General features: G+C 40.0%; 1 protein-coding gene across 12 annotated transcripts in view; it reads left to right on the top strand.

Moving 5' to 3' along the window:
• ptprsa (protein tyrosine phosphatase receptor type Sa) overlaps positions 1 to 14,122 on the top strand; it is a 213,214-nt gene that overhangs the window by 145,950 nt on the left and 53,142 nt on the right. For all 12 annotated transcript variants that reach the window (XM_067512143.1, XM_067512140.1, XM_067512144.1 and 9 more), the window contains 4 exons: positions 5,608 to 5,877; positions 6,035 to 6,616; positions 7,272 to 7,408; positions 7,527 to 7,671. In XM_067512143.1, the coding sequence (XP_067368244.1) occupies positions 5,608 to 5,877; positions 6,035 to 6,616; positions 7,272 to 7,408; positions 7,527 to 7,671 (1,134 nt within the window). The remainder of the gene's footprint in view (positions 1 to 5,607; positions 5,878 to 6,034; positions 6,617 to 7,271; positions 7,409 to 7,526; positions 7,672 to 14,122) is intronic.

The raw sequence follows: 14,122 nt of genomic DNA, 5'->3' as shown, positions 1-14,122 counted from the left end.
ACTGTGACAATAGAGGCTGTGAGGACCACCAAGCCCTTTATACTATAGGGTCCACAAACTATGGCACAATCCCAATGACAAAATTGAGAATTTTTAAAACCTGACAATGTCTACATTTTGTCATATATATAATGATATATCCTATGAATAACACTGATGCATAAAGACTGCGCTGTGATGTACGCATGTGCACGTTTGCCCTCCTACAATGGTGTCTGCCTGATTTTGAATGTGCTTGCATGTCCTGCTATGCATTTGTGTGTAATGTTGGGAAAGAAAGCTAGATTACACCTTAAGTTCTCACTGGCCAAAGCAAAACCTGCCATCTCTATTAGATGTTTGTCTTAAGGAACCTTGAAATACAGTTTCAAAGCCACCCCTCAAAAACTAGATATCAGGAAAAGAATTCAGGAAAAGAATTCTCACAAAACCAAAGATTCATTACTTGTGTAAACACATGAATTCACTCCCTTCAGCAACCAAACTGATGATATTCACCGATCACCAACGTGAGACTACATACTTACAGTATCATCTGGCTGCTTGTCATCTACCTGTAAGACAATAGAAAGAAGTGACACACTATAAAATCCCCTCAAATCACTGCTTGCTATTATTAGATACCCCTGCCATGATTCTTGTCAGTTTCCTTTAGGTAATCATTTCCATTTTGATGAGCCACCCATAGTGACTGTTTAGCAGCGGCGCAGCCAGGGTATGTTAATGCAGGCCGACCCCTGTGGCTTATATGCAAATGCCGTAGGCCTCACCCAGCAAGTGTGACTAAAGGATCTCCATATTGCGCCTGTGTCCTCAGGCAGCAAGAGGGTGTAATCTCAGCTTCAAGGTGACACTAAAGGCTGCACATTATTTTGGCTTCCCCCTTCATTTTGGGGCAGCACAACCTGCCTCACCAAAATGGCCGATAATGTCCACCTTCTGACCTCTGTTTTCTTTTTTTTTGTTTATTTTTGTTGGCACAAATCCCTCCACGACACCGCCCACTATTAGAGTTAGTGCAGTACTCTGGCGTTCTCTCTCGACTGCTTTTCACATCGTCCACTGTAAGGCTTCTTGTCTTTCTCTCCACATTGGGGCTTGAAACAAGATTACATGTTTTTAGTAGTCCAAATGAAAGGTACACATTTGTCTTATTTTCTCTCAATTCCAAATGGGCCGGCTGGGCTCCTGGTCTCTGTGAATGAGGAGCCTGTCAATGCAATTGGGATTCTTTATTTTCCTTCACTGGCTCATTTGGCATCTGATAGTGACATTAAGATTTACAGTACAGTTAATGTTGCTACTGGGTTATATTTATAATTTTCATTTTGAATTTGCTCTCCCAAGATAGTATAACGTGCTGTAGTATCCACTGACCTTGAGCTCTTGGTCTTGTGTTGTAGAAAAGACCAAATTGACCTATGTGTCAGGAATAGGGTGCATGCTGTTCCAAGGTAGACTCCCACTCACCATTGTCTTTGTTTTCCAAATTGTAGTTTGATTATGTAATATTTATTATCAAGTGCCCCAGTTACATGAAATGTTTATTTGTGTTTTTGTGTACTGGCTTTGTGATTTGTATATTTCAGGTTTTACTGACCAGCAGCAGCCACAGGTTATCAGCATTTGAAGGTTGCCTGGTCTTAGTTCTCACATTGCCTTGACAGTGTAGGTAGTCAAAGGTGAACAGAGACATCTTTCTGTGGGGAAACCTCATTCACTCAGCCATTACAGCTCCCGGTCCATTGGCTGACCTGAGCCCCAGGGAGAGAAGAGCACCATCAGAAACTGTTTCATTGAACGTTTCCCCTTTTTAAGAAAAAAGATAGAGGGAAAAAAAAAAGAAAAGGGAAAAGAAAGGAATCTATTCAGTTTCCACCAGTATATTGGATTGGAGGCAAATGTCAAGCAGGACCGTATTATAGCACATTATAGAAAAACATCTAATAGCACTGATGCACACCTATTTGTTGAACACAGCTGCACTCTGGTACTGTCTATGCTGTTTGGACTTAGTTCTTTTTGTGGATTTGTTCAGTTTGTTTCTTTTTACTTAATTTTGTGCGTGTGTATATGGAATAATGCTATATTTGGGAATGAATGGCATGCTTGGATGGGCTTGGGTGACATTTTTGGATTGTACTGGTTCCCCGGTGTCTGCCCGAGTGGATGGGGGAGCACCTGTATATGTCACTCATGCCATAGCCACACCCATGCATGTCTGTGTAAGGAATGGGCTGCCCTTCCACCTTTGTTGTTTATTGAGACATTTTCTGACAAAATCAGGATACAGATACCTTGTCTCTTCCTATATGATGGCCTACTATTTATTTATTTATTTATTTATTTTACAATTAAAAAAACTTTTTTGAATTTTCATTTGGACTTCATGACCGTGATTGTCATGATAAACCAAAGCATGACATCTCAACCCAAGGTCATGTGTCCTACTGTTAAACTCCATTTTTCAGGTCAGGAAAGAACAAGAACAATCTTATTGGTGTGTAATTTTGTGTACCACAAAGGTGCGTTTCCCAAAATGTCAGTAATTAACTTTTTTGGCTTTCAAGATCAGGTCACGTCTTGCCCAAAGTAGTAACATAATTGATTAACAGTGATCTACGGGACTGTTAGGGTGCATAGTACACATAGTATTTCAAAGGAGGACAAATTAAAGGCCCAACACTGGCTTCAGAAGGTCTGCGTCTGGGTTTATTTAATCCACTGTAACTGTAGGTCATTGCCAGTTTTTCCATTTATTTTTTCCCCAAATTTTTTACATGTATATATGTGGACATTGCACATAGTGATAGCTTGCTTTTATGTACCAAAAAGCTTTGCCCCTGTGGACAACATTTCAACATACCGTATGTACATTTTAGTGTTCATTTCAGTGCTCAGGTCAGGATATGTTAGCTCTCAGGTGAGATCCCCTCACAGTCTGTCTAGGTGATATTTGTGCCCCTAGTTATTTGGAAAAACCAAACTGTCCCATGCAAGGTTCATATGAATCCCATTTGGATCGACCTGGTGGATTTTGGAATGCTACCTATCCCTGATGCCCATCTCACTCCCCCACCCCCAACCCTCTGAATCTCCTGATAACCCACCCACTCACAGACATGTCACATCCACCTATAGCCCAAGACTTTCCAAGTTTGCACTGAGGTGCAGTGGTTAAGGCGGGGAGGAGGGCACATGTTGTTGATTCTTGATTTTAAGCCCCAGTGTGTGAGACCTCCAAACTCACTTTGAGCCATGGACTTTTTGTTGTTTGTTTTGATTTAGCATCACAGTCTCCTTTTTCTATCCCCCACTTATACCCTCCTCCTGCTCCTTTCCTTTCTCCAACAATCCAAACCCCTCCCCTACCCTTTGCGTACTGTACTGTATGTCAGCGTGCCCATCCGTCACTGTCTGTCTGCTCGTCTTCCTCTGTCTGTCTTCTTGTCTGCTGTATTGCTGCTTGAGTCTGTTTTGTTCTGCCTTGTATCACTTCCCTGTCTTTGCAGTCTTGTCTATCTCTCTCTTTAAGTCATCTCTTCCATTTAGTTCCATCAGTTTTACTTCTACATTTGCTTCTGCTACTTTCTTGATCTCTCTTTGACCTTCTTTGCATCCCAACAAACATTTTGACGATGAAAGAATGTAGATTCTGTGATTTGCCATGGTGTTGAAAAGCTGTTAAAAGTAGAGACACGTGATTTAGATCTCCAAAGTAGCCTACAGCTGTATCCTAAATATGTATGTGATTATTGTTTTAAAATGCTATGCTAAAATAATTTTTAACATTTTAATAAACCACAAAAGAGGTTTCCCTGGCTCATCACAAGGTAGCACAAACCATCAGGCATACAATATGTTTTTCTTTTATGTATGTATGTTGGATTTTTAACCAAACAGCAATATGAGACCTGATCCCACGCAGCTTGGTGTAGGCTTTCACTACATATACTAATGTTGCTCACCTTTACAAATAGAATACCTGCATTACTGAAAAACGTGTTCACACTTAGTTCAGCGCCTCTCCTACATACATCACGATCTGTCAAGTGCTTGCTGGGATGCCTCTCATGAACACAGTGTTTTTGCTAACTCATACTCATAGACTCCAACGTTTGCATACTGTTCACGTGCAACCTCATGCCAATACCAACTCAATACATCCACTCTATGTACATACACATACACACACATGCAAGTACCCAGTGCCTTTCACGCCCTTTCTCTGCGTCACCCTCCTTCCACTCAGACTTCATCTCCCATCCATGATTTTTGAGGTCCTCCTTGTCTTAGCTGTCATCCTGCCCTTATTCATCTACCTCTCTCTATCGCTTTCTTCTGTCTCTCTTTCTTGATCTCTCAATTTCTATTCCCTGTTGATCCAGTTGTTTCTTGACTCCAACTTTCTGTGATAGTAGACTCTCTAGATATACAACTACTATACTTCTTCTCCTATGTATTTGTAGGCACACAACCTTGTTCCTCAATACTTATTTTGTGTTAACTGGGACTGCGATGTGACAATGTGCCACCATCACATTTTGTCACATTAGCTGCTGAAAAACAAAGTTTACACAGCATTGAAGCAGGTTACCCCCCTTTAACCTCCTCCAAACCTTCCCCTCTCTTTTTCTTCCTCTGTCTGTCTTTGCTCCACTCTTCCCTTTCTTTCTCTCGTTCCCTCAGATGCTCTATCCTCTATCTCGTATTTCTTCTTTTCTCTCCAGTCGTCCTTTGTCTGGGCATGCTAGCGACCCTTCAGTTATATTCCTCTATGCATTTTATCTCAATTTTTATATCTGATTTTTTATTATTTACTCCTTAATTTACCTCGGTCTATTTATGCATGCTGTCTGTGAAACTGATAGCTGCATCTATCAATGGAACCGTGTCAGATCTTAATAAGGCTTTGTCCAGTGGATCTACCCTAAACCACAAAAATCTGATTAAAGTTTCTCATCTTTAAGATATCTAGGTAGTAAAGACAGGTGTCAAGTGAAAACTTGTGCTAGAATGTGTTTAGAGACCTTGTAGAGATGATCAATAGCCCAGTAACCATACACTTCCTGTGCTGTGGGAGAAGCCTGTATGGCCTACTTCCTGTTTGGTCCGCGTGCCTGAGAGGACAGGAAGTTCCAGGTTGGCACACTGGCCTTATGTGATAGCATTATCACATGGCCTATACTACACATACCCATACTTTGTGATCGATCAGGTAATAACATATGTCAGAAGTTCAGTTTCAAAGATGAGAAACTCGTAATAGATTTTTGTGTCTTTAATTGTGCTGTGATGGGTCAAATTTTGGTCAATGGAACCTTGTTGCTATGAATCGTTGCTTTATTGTTAATCTATATTGTTGTTGAAGCAGTTCTGTTAGTTTAGTTCCTTCTCATTATTTGTCTTTTTTTAAGTTTTAAAAACTCTTATTTTATTTTGTGTTTTAATTCACATTTACCATGTTGAACCTTTTGTGTTAAGTATTTCCTTGGGATGGGTCCCATTTTCATAGGCCTCTCTTGTTATCTCTCTCTTTCTCTTTTTCTTTTATTTTCTCCCTTTCCCTCTATTGTCATCCGCTCCCTTCCTCATGCCTTCTCCCAGTCCGACGGGTGCCTCCTCGTTTCTCCATTCCACCAACGAGTCAGGAAATTATGCCTGGTGGCAGTGTGAACATTACATGTGTGGCAGTGGGGTCGCCCATGCCTTACGTCAAGTGGATGCTGAACTCTGAGGACTTGACACCAGAGGATGAGATGCCAGTGGGCAGGAATGTTCTCGAACTGAGCAGCGTCCGTGAGTCAGCCAACTACACCTGCGTGGCCATGAGCAGTCTTGGCATCATTGAAGCTGTGGCACAGATCACTGTTAAATGTAGGCAATGACTGCAATGTACCATTGCAATTCTATATGCACCGCTGTCAAGTTCTTGAGTCACTGTAAAGAATGGCCAATTTTTCATTTTTATATCAAGTCACTCAAATGATAAACGACTGCTTCCTTTCTTCTTCATGTTTTATCCCCACAACAGCTCTCCCTAAGCCTCCAGGTACCCCTGTGGTTACTGAAACCACTGCCACCAGTGTGACCATTACTTGGGACTCAGGCAACCCAGACCCAGTGACCTACTACATCATCCAGTACAGGGCTAAGTCCCCAGACAGCAAGTATGAGACAGTGGATGATATCACCACTACACGTTACAGCATTGGCGGCCTGTACCCCAACACAGAGTATGAGATCCGTGTCTCGGCTGTCAACACAATTGGCCAAGGTCCTCCTAGTGAGCCAGTAGAAACCAGGACTGGAGAACAAGCCCCAGCCAGTCCACCAAGAAACATTCAAGCTCAGATAATTTCCCAAAATACCATGATGGTGCGCTGGGAAGAGCCTGAGGAGCCCAATGGGCAGATCAAGGGCTACCGTGTTTATTACACCATGGACCCCTCCCAACCCATGAGTGTCTGGCAGATCCATAATGTCCAGGACAGCATCATCACTACTATCCAGAGCCTGGTCCCTCACGAGACGTACACAATCAAAGTTCTAGCCTTCACCTCTGTAGGAGATGGTCCTTTCTCCGATCCTATCCATGTTAAAATAATGCAGGGAGGTAAGGATGTAAAAACTGAGTTTCCCAAAATAAGTTATGTACTAGTGCTGAAACTCTAAAATATTATTTTCTTCAAAGGTTTTTGTTCCATAGAATAATCACCTGTGTAATTGCAACATATGGCTTTCTAAGCATATAAGCTTTACCTGCACATCTGCAGCCTCTGCAAACAATGGCAGAGTCTGGTTGATCATGTCAGACTGATTTAATAAAAGAAAAGGCAAAAACTGTGAAAGAACCAACATCTGAGTTCTCATTATGATCAGCTTCAGGGCTGAGTGAAATCGTTCTATCCATCAGTGGGCAAGGCAGCAAAACTTACCAATAACAGAGCACATTGTGCTTTGCTTTGGCACTGGGGAACAAACTTTTTTTATACTCCGCTATCCATTTGTCTCAGTTTAATTTAAATTAACTCTCAGTCAATTTGTGCCAAATCTCATTATGCTCATTTTGTTAGTCATTAAATAACAAATATGCTCCATTATTGAGAAATCACTGAACAGGAAAAAGAACCTAATTGACACATTCTCAACACCTTTTTGTTATAGTAATTGGAGAATGCTGCTTGAATGTGTATAATATTGATTACTATGTCTTTTGCAAAATGTCTTGTACTATATTCTGCAACAATTCCATCTGTTGTGTTCTCTAGTTCCCGGTCAGCCGTCCAAATTCCAGGTTGGTGCTGTATCTGACACCAGCATTGAACTGACCTGGGAACCAGCTTATGAAAAGGAAGGAATTATAAATTATGAACTGCGCTATTCGGAAAGCAGCTTTGGCACCCAAGTAAGACTTTGCCTTTCATTATGAATTTCAGAGCTTTTTGCTATCGTAGGTGCATATCATTACAATTAATTAGAGTCACTTAAAACCAGACCTTTTAACTTTTTTTGGTATTCAACAGATCAAGAAAACATTTGGACCTACATCTTCATATGTCGTGGAAGGCCTCCGCCCAAACACAGAGTACCACTTCTCTTTGGCAGCCATCTCTAACAAAGGCATTGGAGCCTTCACAAATGACATATCACAGAAGACCTTACAAGCCAGTATGTAGCCTTTTATTCATTCTTCTCACCTGTTGTAGGTAGGCTAACCATGGGATTTTCACTAGGAAAGCAGTTAAATGATTTTATCAATCTGTTTATCTTTTCTAAAGTTACTTCTGATTTTCCCCCTTTTATTGAAGCTTAAAACCCTTGTTTTTTCTATTGTCAACTGAATCATGATCTTTGAACAATGACTGGGTTTTTGTCAGACATGTTCACGGTTCAAAGCAGATTCAGAAAAAGATGGCCTACATAACATATCTATTTGATGTGTTGGGTAAATGTTTGCTGAAACATGTGTTTATAATTTTTGCATTTGATCTTGGTTTTGTTATCCTGTAACACAATGACCATGGTGTTTTCTACCTCACTTAAAATGCCGTTTACACTATGAACTGATTGTATTGTGAACAGTTATGGCTGAAATTAAGCCGCAGTGTTTTAAAGCCTTTTGGTTTCATCATGGCTCCCGTGCCAAATATGTATCCAATCTTGCCAAACACATGAACTCTATGTGAACTGACAATGTGGGAGATTTAGTATTTTCTTTTCATATTTGTTCATACTTTTTTCCTGTGTCAACAGCAAGTGCATTTTCTTCCACCTGACAAAAGACACAAAAAATGTCTGTTCTCCTATAAGATCACCAAGGCTCTCAGATGAATCAGATTTAGCATTGGGAATTTAGGATTGATTATGGTAACAAACAAACCTTATTAGCAGTGATCAAAGGTTCTCACAAACCCAGCAGTTCAATTTATTCTTGTATATCAGTTCTGTACTATGTCTTTTACAGGTTGCAGGAATGCAACTGAATTATTTAACCCAGCCAGCTAAAAATAACAGCAATGATAAACACAAGTTATTTCTCAGCACACAGCTGTGCAAGCTGTTGAGAAAGAAAACACTCACAGCCTATCCAGTCAAACATCCAAGAGTAGCTAAAGGACTGTTGGGATGGCCGGGTATGAGATTCACATCTGTTGGATTTACGGAGCAAACAAATATTAACAATGTTGTTGTGTACTGGTGTTTGTTACATTAAAAATAAAGAAACTAGAACAAGTAGCAGGACTTGGTTGTTGTGCACGCTAACCATACATGATAACAAAGATGATATAGATGCTAACAAAGCACATCCATACAAGTACATTCACTGTCACAGTCCCAACTTTTATACTAATAAGCTGGCTGGCCTTTGTTAGATTATGTGAGGTTCCAACCAGTGAGTTTTACGGGGAACCTAAGAGAGCCCTGGTGATTGGGGCAGACTTCTTTTAACACATTTTCTGTTTCTACCAGTGAAACTTGTTGGCTGTACCCCCACCTCTGGGCTGTGGGGGCTCTGGAACAACCACTTCACAGTTCTTTTTGTTACTGCTGGGCAGCCGAGCTACACAGACAGTGCAGATGCACTGAGGAGAGCGCCAGTTGCATGCAACACTCACTCCTGGGGGTGCTGTTGAGAACCTGTCACTGCACTGTTGATCTTTGATCAGTAAAGGCATGAAAATACTTTATGTTCATCCAGCCCCACTTTTGTCTTGGCGTCTCTCAAGTGTGTGTGCTCATCTTCACCTGTCTATGTGTTTGTGATTTCCTTACCTCTGTTTTTGCATTTGTTCTTGACCGGTAAACTGCAAGCTGATTGGATTGGGTACACTCCTCTTCCTGTTACATCACCCTGTTTCAGCTCCGTTTCTCTCTTTGCCACTTGTTCCCATGTGCAATGGAACAAAAGCTCTCCTTGGAATGGCTTGACATCACCTTGCTCACTTTATGTCCTCTTCCTTTTATGTTGAGCCTTTGAAGAGAGTTTTGAGTTAGATGTTTTTATTTATTTATTAATTTCTATCACTGGGTGATCCAAAAGGATATTGGTATGACATCACTCCAAAAAGTAGCTCACTGCTATTTTCTCATCTTTTTGTTGGGTTGCTGTAAGAAACTACAACACAGCAGACTAAGCAGCACATACAGACAGCACTGACACAGGTTTGCCCACTGAGCAAATATGGGGGATGATAAGTTTAACTGATGGCTTCTCTTAAGTCGCTGTTTGAGATAAGGAACTCTTCCTATAAGCTTCAACACTCATACATTTACAGAGGGTAGAGAGAATAATTGTTGATCATGTTATCTGCCTGCTAACCAAAGAAATTTGTTACTACTGTCCTGGAAATGAGTATCAACTTTTCAGAGCAGTAATAATCTATGTAGAAATTGTGTTCCACCTAAGTGAGCTTTCCATGACAAGATTATCAAATATTCTCTGACTGTCATCTACAGGTTAACAGCCATCTTTTCTTTTTCTATCCTCTCTACTTCTACGGTTTCACTTGCCTCATTATTCGTATCTCTTAATAAAAGACAATGATTTTATTAAGAGTCCCTGCTCAAGCAAGTGTAAGATGAAGCCATTGGTTTCTCACAGCTGAGGTCAGAATATTCACAGACTAGGTCAGTTGAAGTTAAATATTTCCCTCAACACTACACATTAAATTACATTTGGATCCTCTAAAGGTAAGTGATTGTGTCGTTCAAGGGTTCAGTCTGCCAAAACCTTTTTCAAAGATCTGTCAGGGACAGCCACATTTTTATCCAATCGGCCATTAACATTTTTTAAAACAAAGAGAATTGGCAGGATAAAGTAAGCTGTCTTTATACATGACACGGTTATATAATAAACTGACGTGTTGTGTTATTTGGCCGCTCATACAGGTTGTGAATAGCAGCACTTACATATTTAGCTTGTAGTCAGGGCTTTCACAGATCAGTAAAACAGGAACAGTTGAATTTGTGTGTTAGGAATATGCCAGCATAGATTATTTTACAAGTGCAAATCCCACACATTAACATGCAATTGCAATTAAGTACAAGTTTGAAAGCAATAAATTGATGCAACTGTCAGTACACTTTAAGCAAATGCTAATTATTATTGATTATTATTAATCATTAGTTCTACTTATAATCCAACAGAACCATTTCAACAGAGATCTAAATCTTCTTCAGTGTTTGGTTGACTGAAACCGTTTGCCGCTATAAGTTAAAAGAAAGATGGTCCACTTAATTTCCTGTTTGCTTTGTTGTCCATTATCTGTGGTACAAAATGTTTGCATTGCAAATTGTTAAAGTTTGTGCTCAGCCTAAGCAGCATTACCAGGGGCTATTGTCATGGGGACCACTCCACTGTTTAACAATTCGTGAAAAATTGTGGCAAAATTATAATTCTCCTCAAGATACAGTCCTGTTGTGACTGATTCAAAATAACTATGAGAGCAAACAATTTCAATTCCAGATTACAGCAGACTGAAATACATACACGCGATGTTACTGGCAAAAGTTGTCCTCATTCAGAAGCAAGGCCTCTTGGGATATGTTGCCATAGTCAGATCAGGTTCAGAGACCATTTTTGTGAGATCATTCAGACGTGGCTGGAGTGAGTCCACAACCCGAGAGCTGGGAGGACTCCCAGCATCCCTCTAGCTGTTACCCAGTTGGAAGGCATGGTAGCAAAACCAAAGATGGACGCTGGGAGTGGGAGTTAGGGGGCTGCAGGACCCCAGAGTGGCAGATAAGAATCCCATTTCATAGCGTCAGAATTAATTTCATGCTTTGCAATGAGCTACAAGCCAGGCCGCTGGATTGTCAGGCTTTGTTACACATTTAGATTATACCTAGAACCTGCCAGTAGTCAGTCAAGTGCTATCTTTCAAATTAAAGTGGCAGATTCTAAATCCTATGTATTTAGCCAAACAAGCACCCCCCCCCCCCCCCCCCCCCCCCCCCCCCCCCCCTCCACTTACAGTAATTGCAGGAGGTTTTTAGATGTATTAGAATATCTATGTGAGCCACAGCACAGCTACTTGGCATCGGGGGATTAATTCCATAATGATTTACAAATATGAACATCCTGTCATTCGAGGCTTCTGATGAAAACACAGCTCAGACACAGACATGTGCTTTTACTCTGATAGTGAAAACACAATCTGTGTCATTTTTATTAGTTTGACAAAAGGCATTGAGTAATGGCCTCTGTGACTAAAGTGTGAACATTAATGTGTGTCATTTTTAACCCGTCATGAAGCTGCACTAAAAGCCCTTTTAATCTGAAGGTAGTCATAATAATTAGGTATGCCACCCGTCCTTGACATTGCAGATTTTAGTCCCAGACCTCCAAGTCACATCACAACAGACTTAAAAGTCAAAGAGAAATGTATGAATTCGAACATGACTAATTATTTGTCAAATAGCATTTTGGAAACTCTTTCAGTGACGCTTCAAAAGAACTTCAAGTGAAGCATTAGCTGTTTTATTTAATTTAATTTTGTTTGTTTTTTATTTATATATATTTTTTGTGGTTGTATAGTTCTAGTATCCATAATCCTACCAATGGCCTTCATGGGATATGCACTTTATTAAAGCCGTGCCCCAGCGAGTCTTAAACTGTTATCAGGCCTGAGGATGTCTGTGCACCGTGATAGCCTGGCCCTGTCAGATCCACAGCCCCTTTTTTCGCACCACAAAGATTGAGAACTGAGCAATCATTCTTGATGTGGAGAGTTTGCAAATACAATACGAGCAGAGAAAAGAAGCTGAAATGCTCAAAATCCAGTAAGGCCGTAAGTAAATAAGCCCATTGGACACAGAGAAGGGTTTGGGAACTGAGGCTGAGGTCCTGTCCTATTTGTTGTATGCTGGAACAGACAGTTTTCAGTGAGAAGAAGCCTCTCTGATAAGTTTTTTTTGTTTGTTTGTTTGTTTGTTTTTAAGCTCTTCTACCCAAAGTGATGCAGTAGTCAGAACACTATCATTAAACTTTTATGAATTCAGCAATATAAGCTTTCCGCCTTGCTACCTCCACTCTTGTGTTTTGGCATTCTCAAAATGGCAGTAAGCTTTAAGGAGATGCATAGGCGCAGGGCTATGAAATGGGATTTATTTGAACAAATTGTTAACATGGAAGGATGTTCTTTGTTAACAAGCCTTCCCCTCTCACAGTCTTGTGGACCCTCCAGCTCAAAGATATGAGTATTTAACAGCCCTGGCTACAGCACAGAGCCAACTCTGTCCCTCCCAGTAACCCCAAAAATGGCTCCACAACTCTCAGTGGGTCAAAAGTAATGTTGTTTACTGATTAAAATGGGAATAGATCTCAAAAATGTATTCATGCTTTCTGGGAGGAAAAGTGTTGCAGCTCACTGACTATAGAGTAAGCACGTTCTGTAGTCAGGTGCTGGTGGTAAGAAAGTCTTTAAAATGTAGTATGTTTGGGAGTCAGGTACGTATGATGCAGACAATGCCTGTGATTTCTTCTTGTTTATAGTTTTTTTTTTGTTTGTTTTTTAAGTTAAATGTTCAAATTTTTTGTTTATGCTGAGTATTTTTTTATTTTTTTTTCATGAGTTGTTATTTTGAACATTAACTGTCGTTGTGGTTCCTTCTTTCGAGTCACCTGGGTTACAGAGAAATTCATTTCCCAGTACCCTCCTTCAGTTCATAATTTATTTCTTCAGTCTTTGTTTCGGAATGACAACATGCTGTTTGTTTTTGTGGATTTGATTTGCGTGCATCTCTTAAGTTTCCGTGTGTGGAATGCCTTTTTTTTTTTTTTTTTTTTTTTTTTTGATGGTATTTTATTTGCGATTTGATTATTGTGCTATTTTTCCTTTATGTAACAAACAAAAATGTAATAATGAATTGGATTGTCACACCGAGATGAAGGCAATATTCTTACACAAAACCATTTTGTAAGGAATAGAGGAAACCTGACTTGGGTAAAAATGTTTTCATACATGCCCTCTTATTCATATAATAGCAAGCGCTGGATGAGAAGTGAAACATTTTATCGCTGGCTGCACAGCACAGTCTGGACAAGCACAAGCTGTGTAAGAGCTTAGAAGTGAGAGGGACTGAGTTTGATTTAAAATGTTTACAGATGTGCAGGTTTTAATATGTTTAGGACATTTCAGACAGAAATACAAGCCACTGTATTTGAAAGCTTTTTTACTGCTACAAATTAAAAAGACAGACTACCCCACCTCAGTGCTAGGTTAAACTCAGGAAAAATTGCTTATTGCAGCATATGTTCATTTCACTTAAAGCTCAAAATTACAAAATTACAAATGCTTCTCAGTAAAATGTTTGAATTTGGTAAATCAGATTAATATAACTACCCAAGACAGCTGCCAGAAATCTTTATTTAATTAACTAACAATACACGTAAATATAAATGTGTTTTAGCTTATGCATCATCTTCTTAATACTTTAATTAATTAGTCTTTACATTGACAGCTTTGTTGGAAATAGTAGGGTTTTAGTGCTTGTGACTGCAATATTTACCTGTTGCTATTGGTTTAGGATTAAAACCTCAGCTTGGGTTGACATGAACAAGACTGTATCAGATCCATCACCACCTATATTGTGAGACATGACCGTAAAGACTTCAGTT

Source organism: Channa argus, chromosome 8 (assembly GCF_033026475.1).
Source record: "Channa argus isolate prfri chromosome 8, Channa argus male v1.0, whole genome shotgun sequence".
Taxonomy (NCBI): domain Eukaryota; kingdom Metazoa; phylum Chordata; class Actinopteri; order Anabantiformes; family Channidae; genus Channa; species Channa argus.
This window is presented reverse-complemented; position numbering and strand designations above follow the sequence as displayed.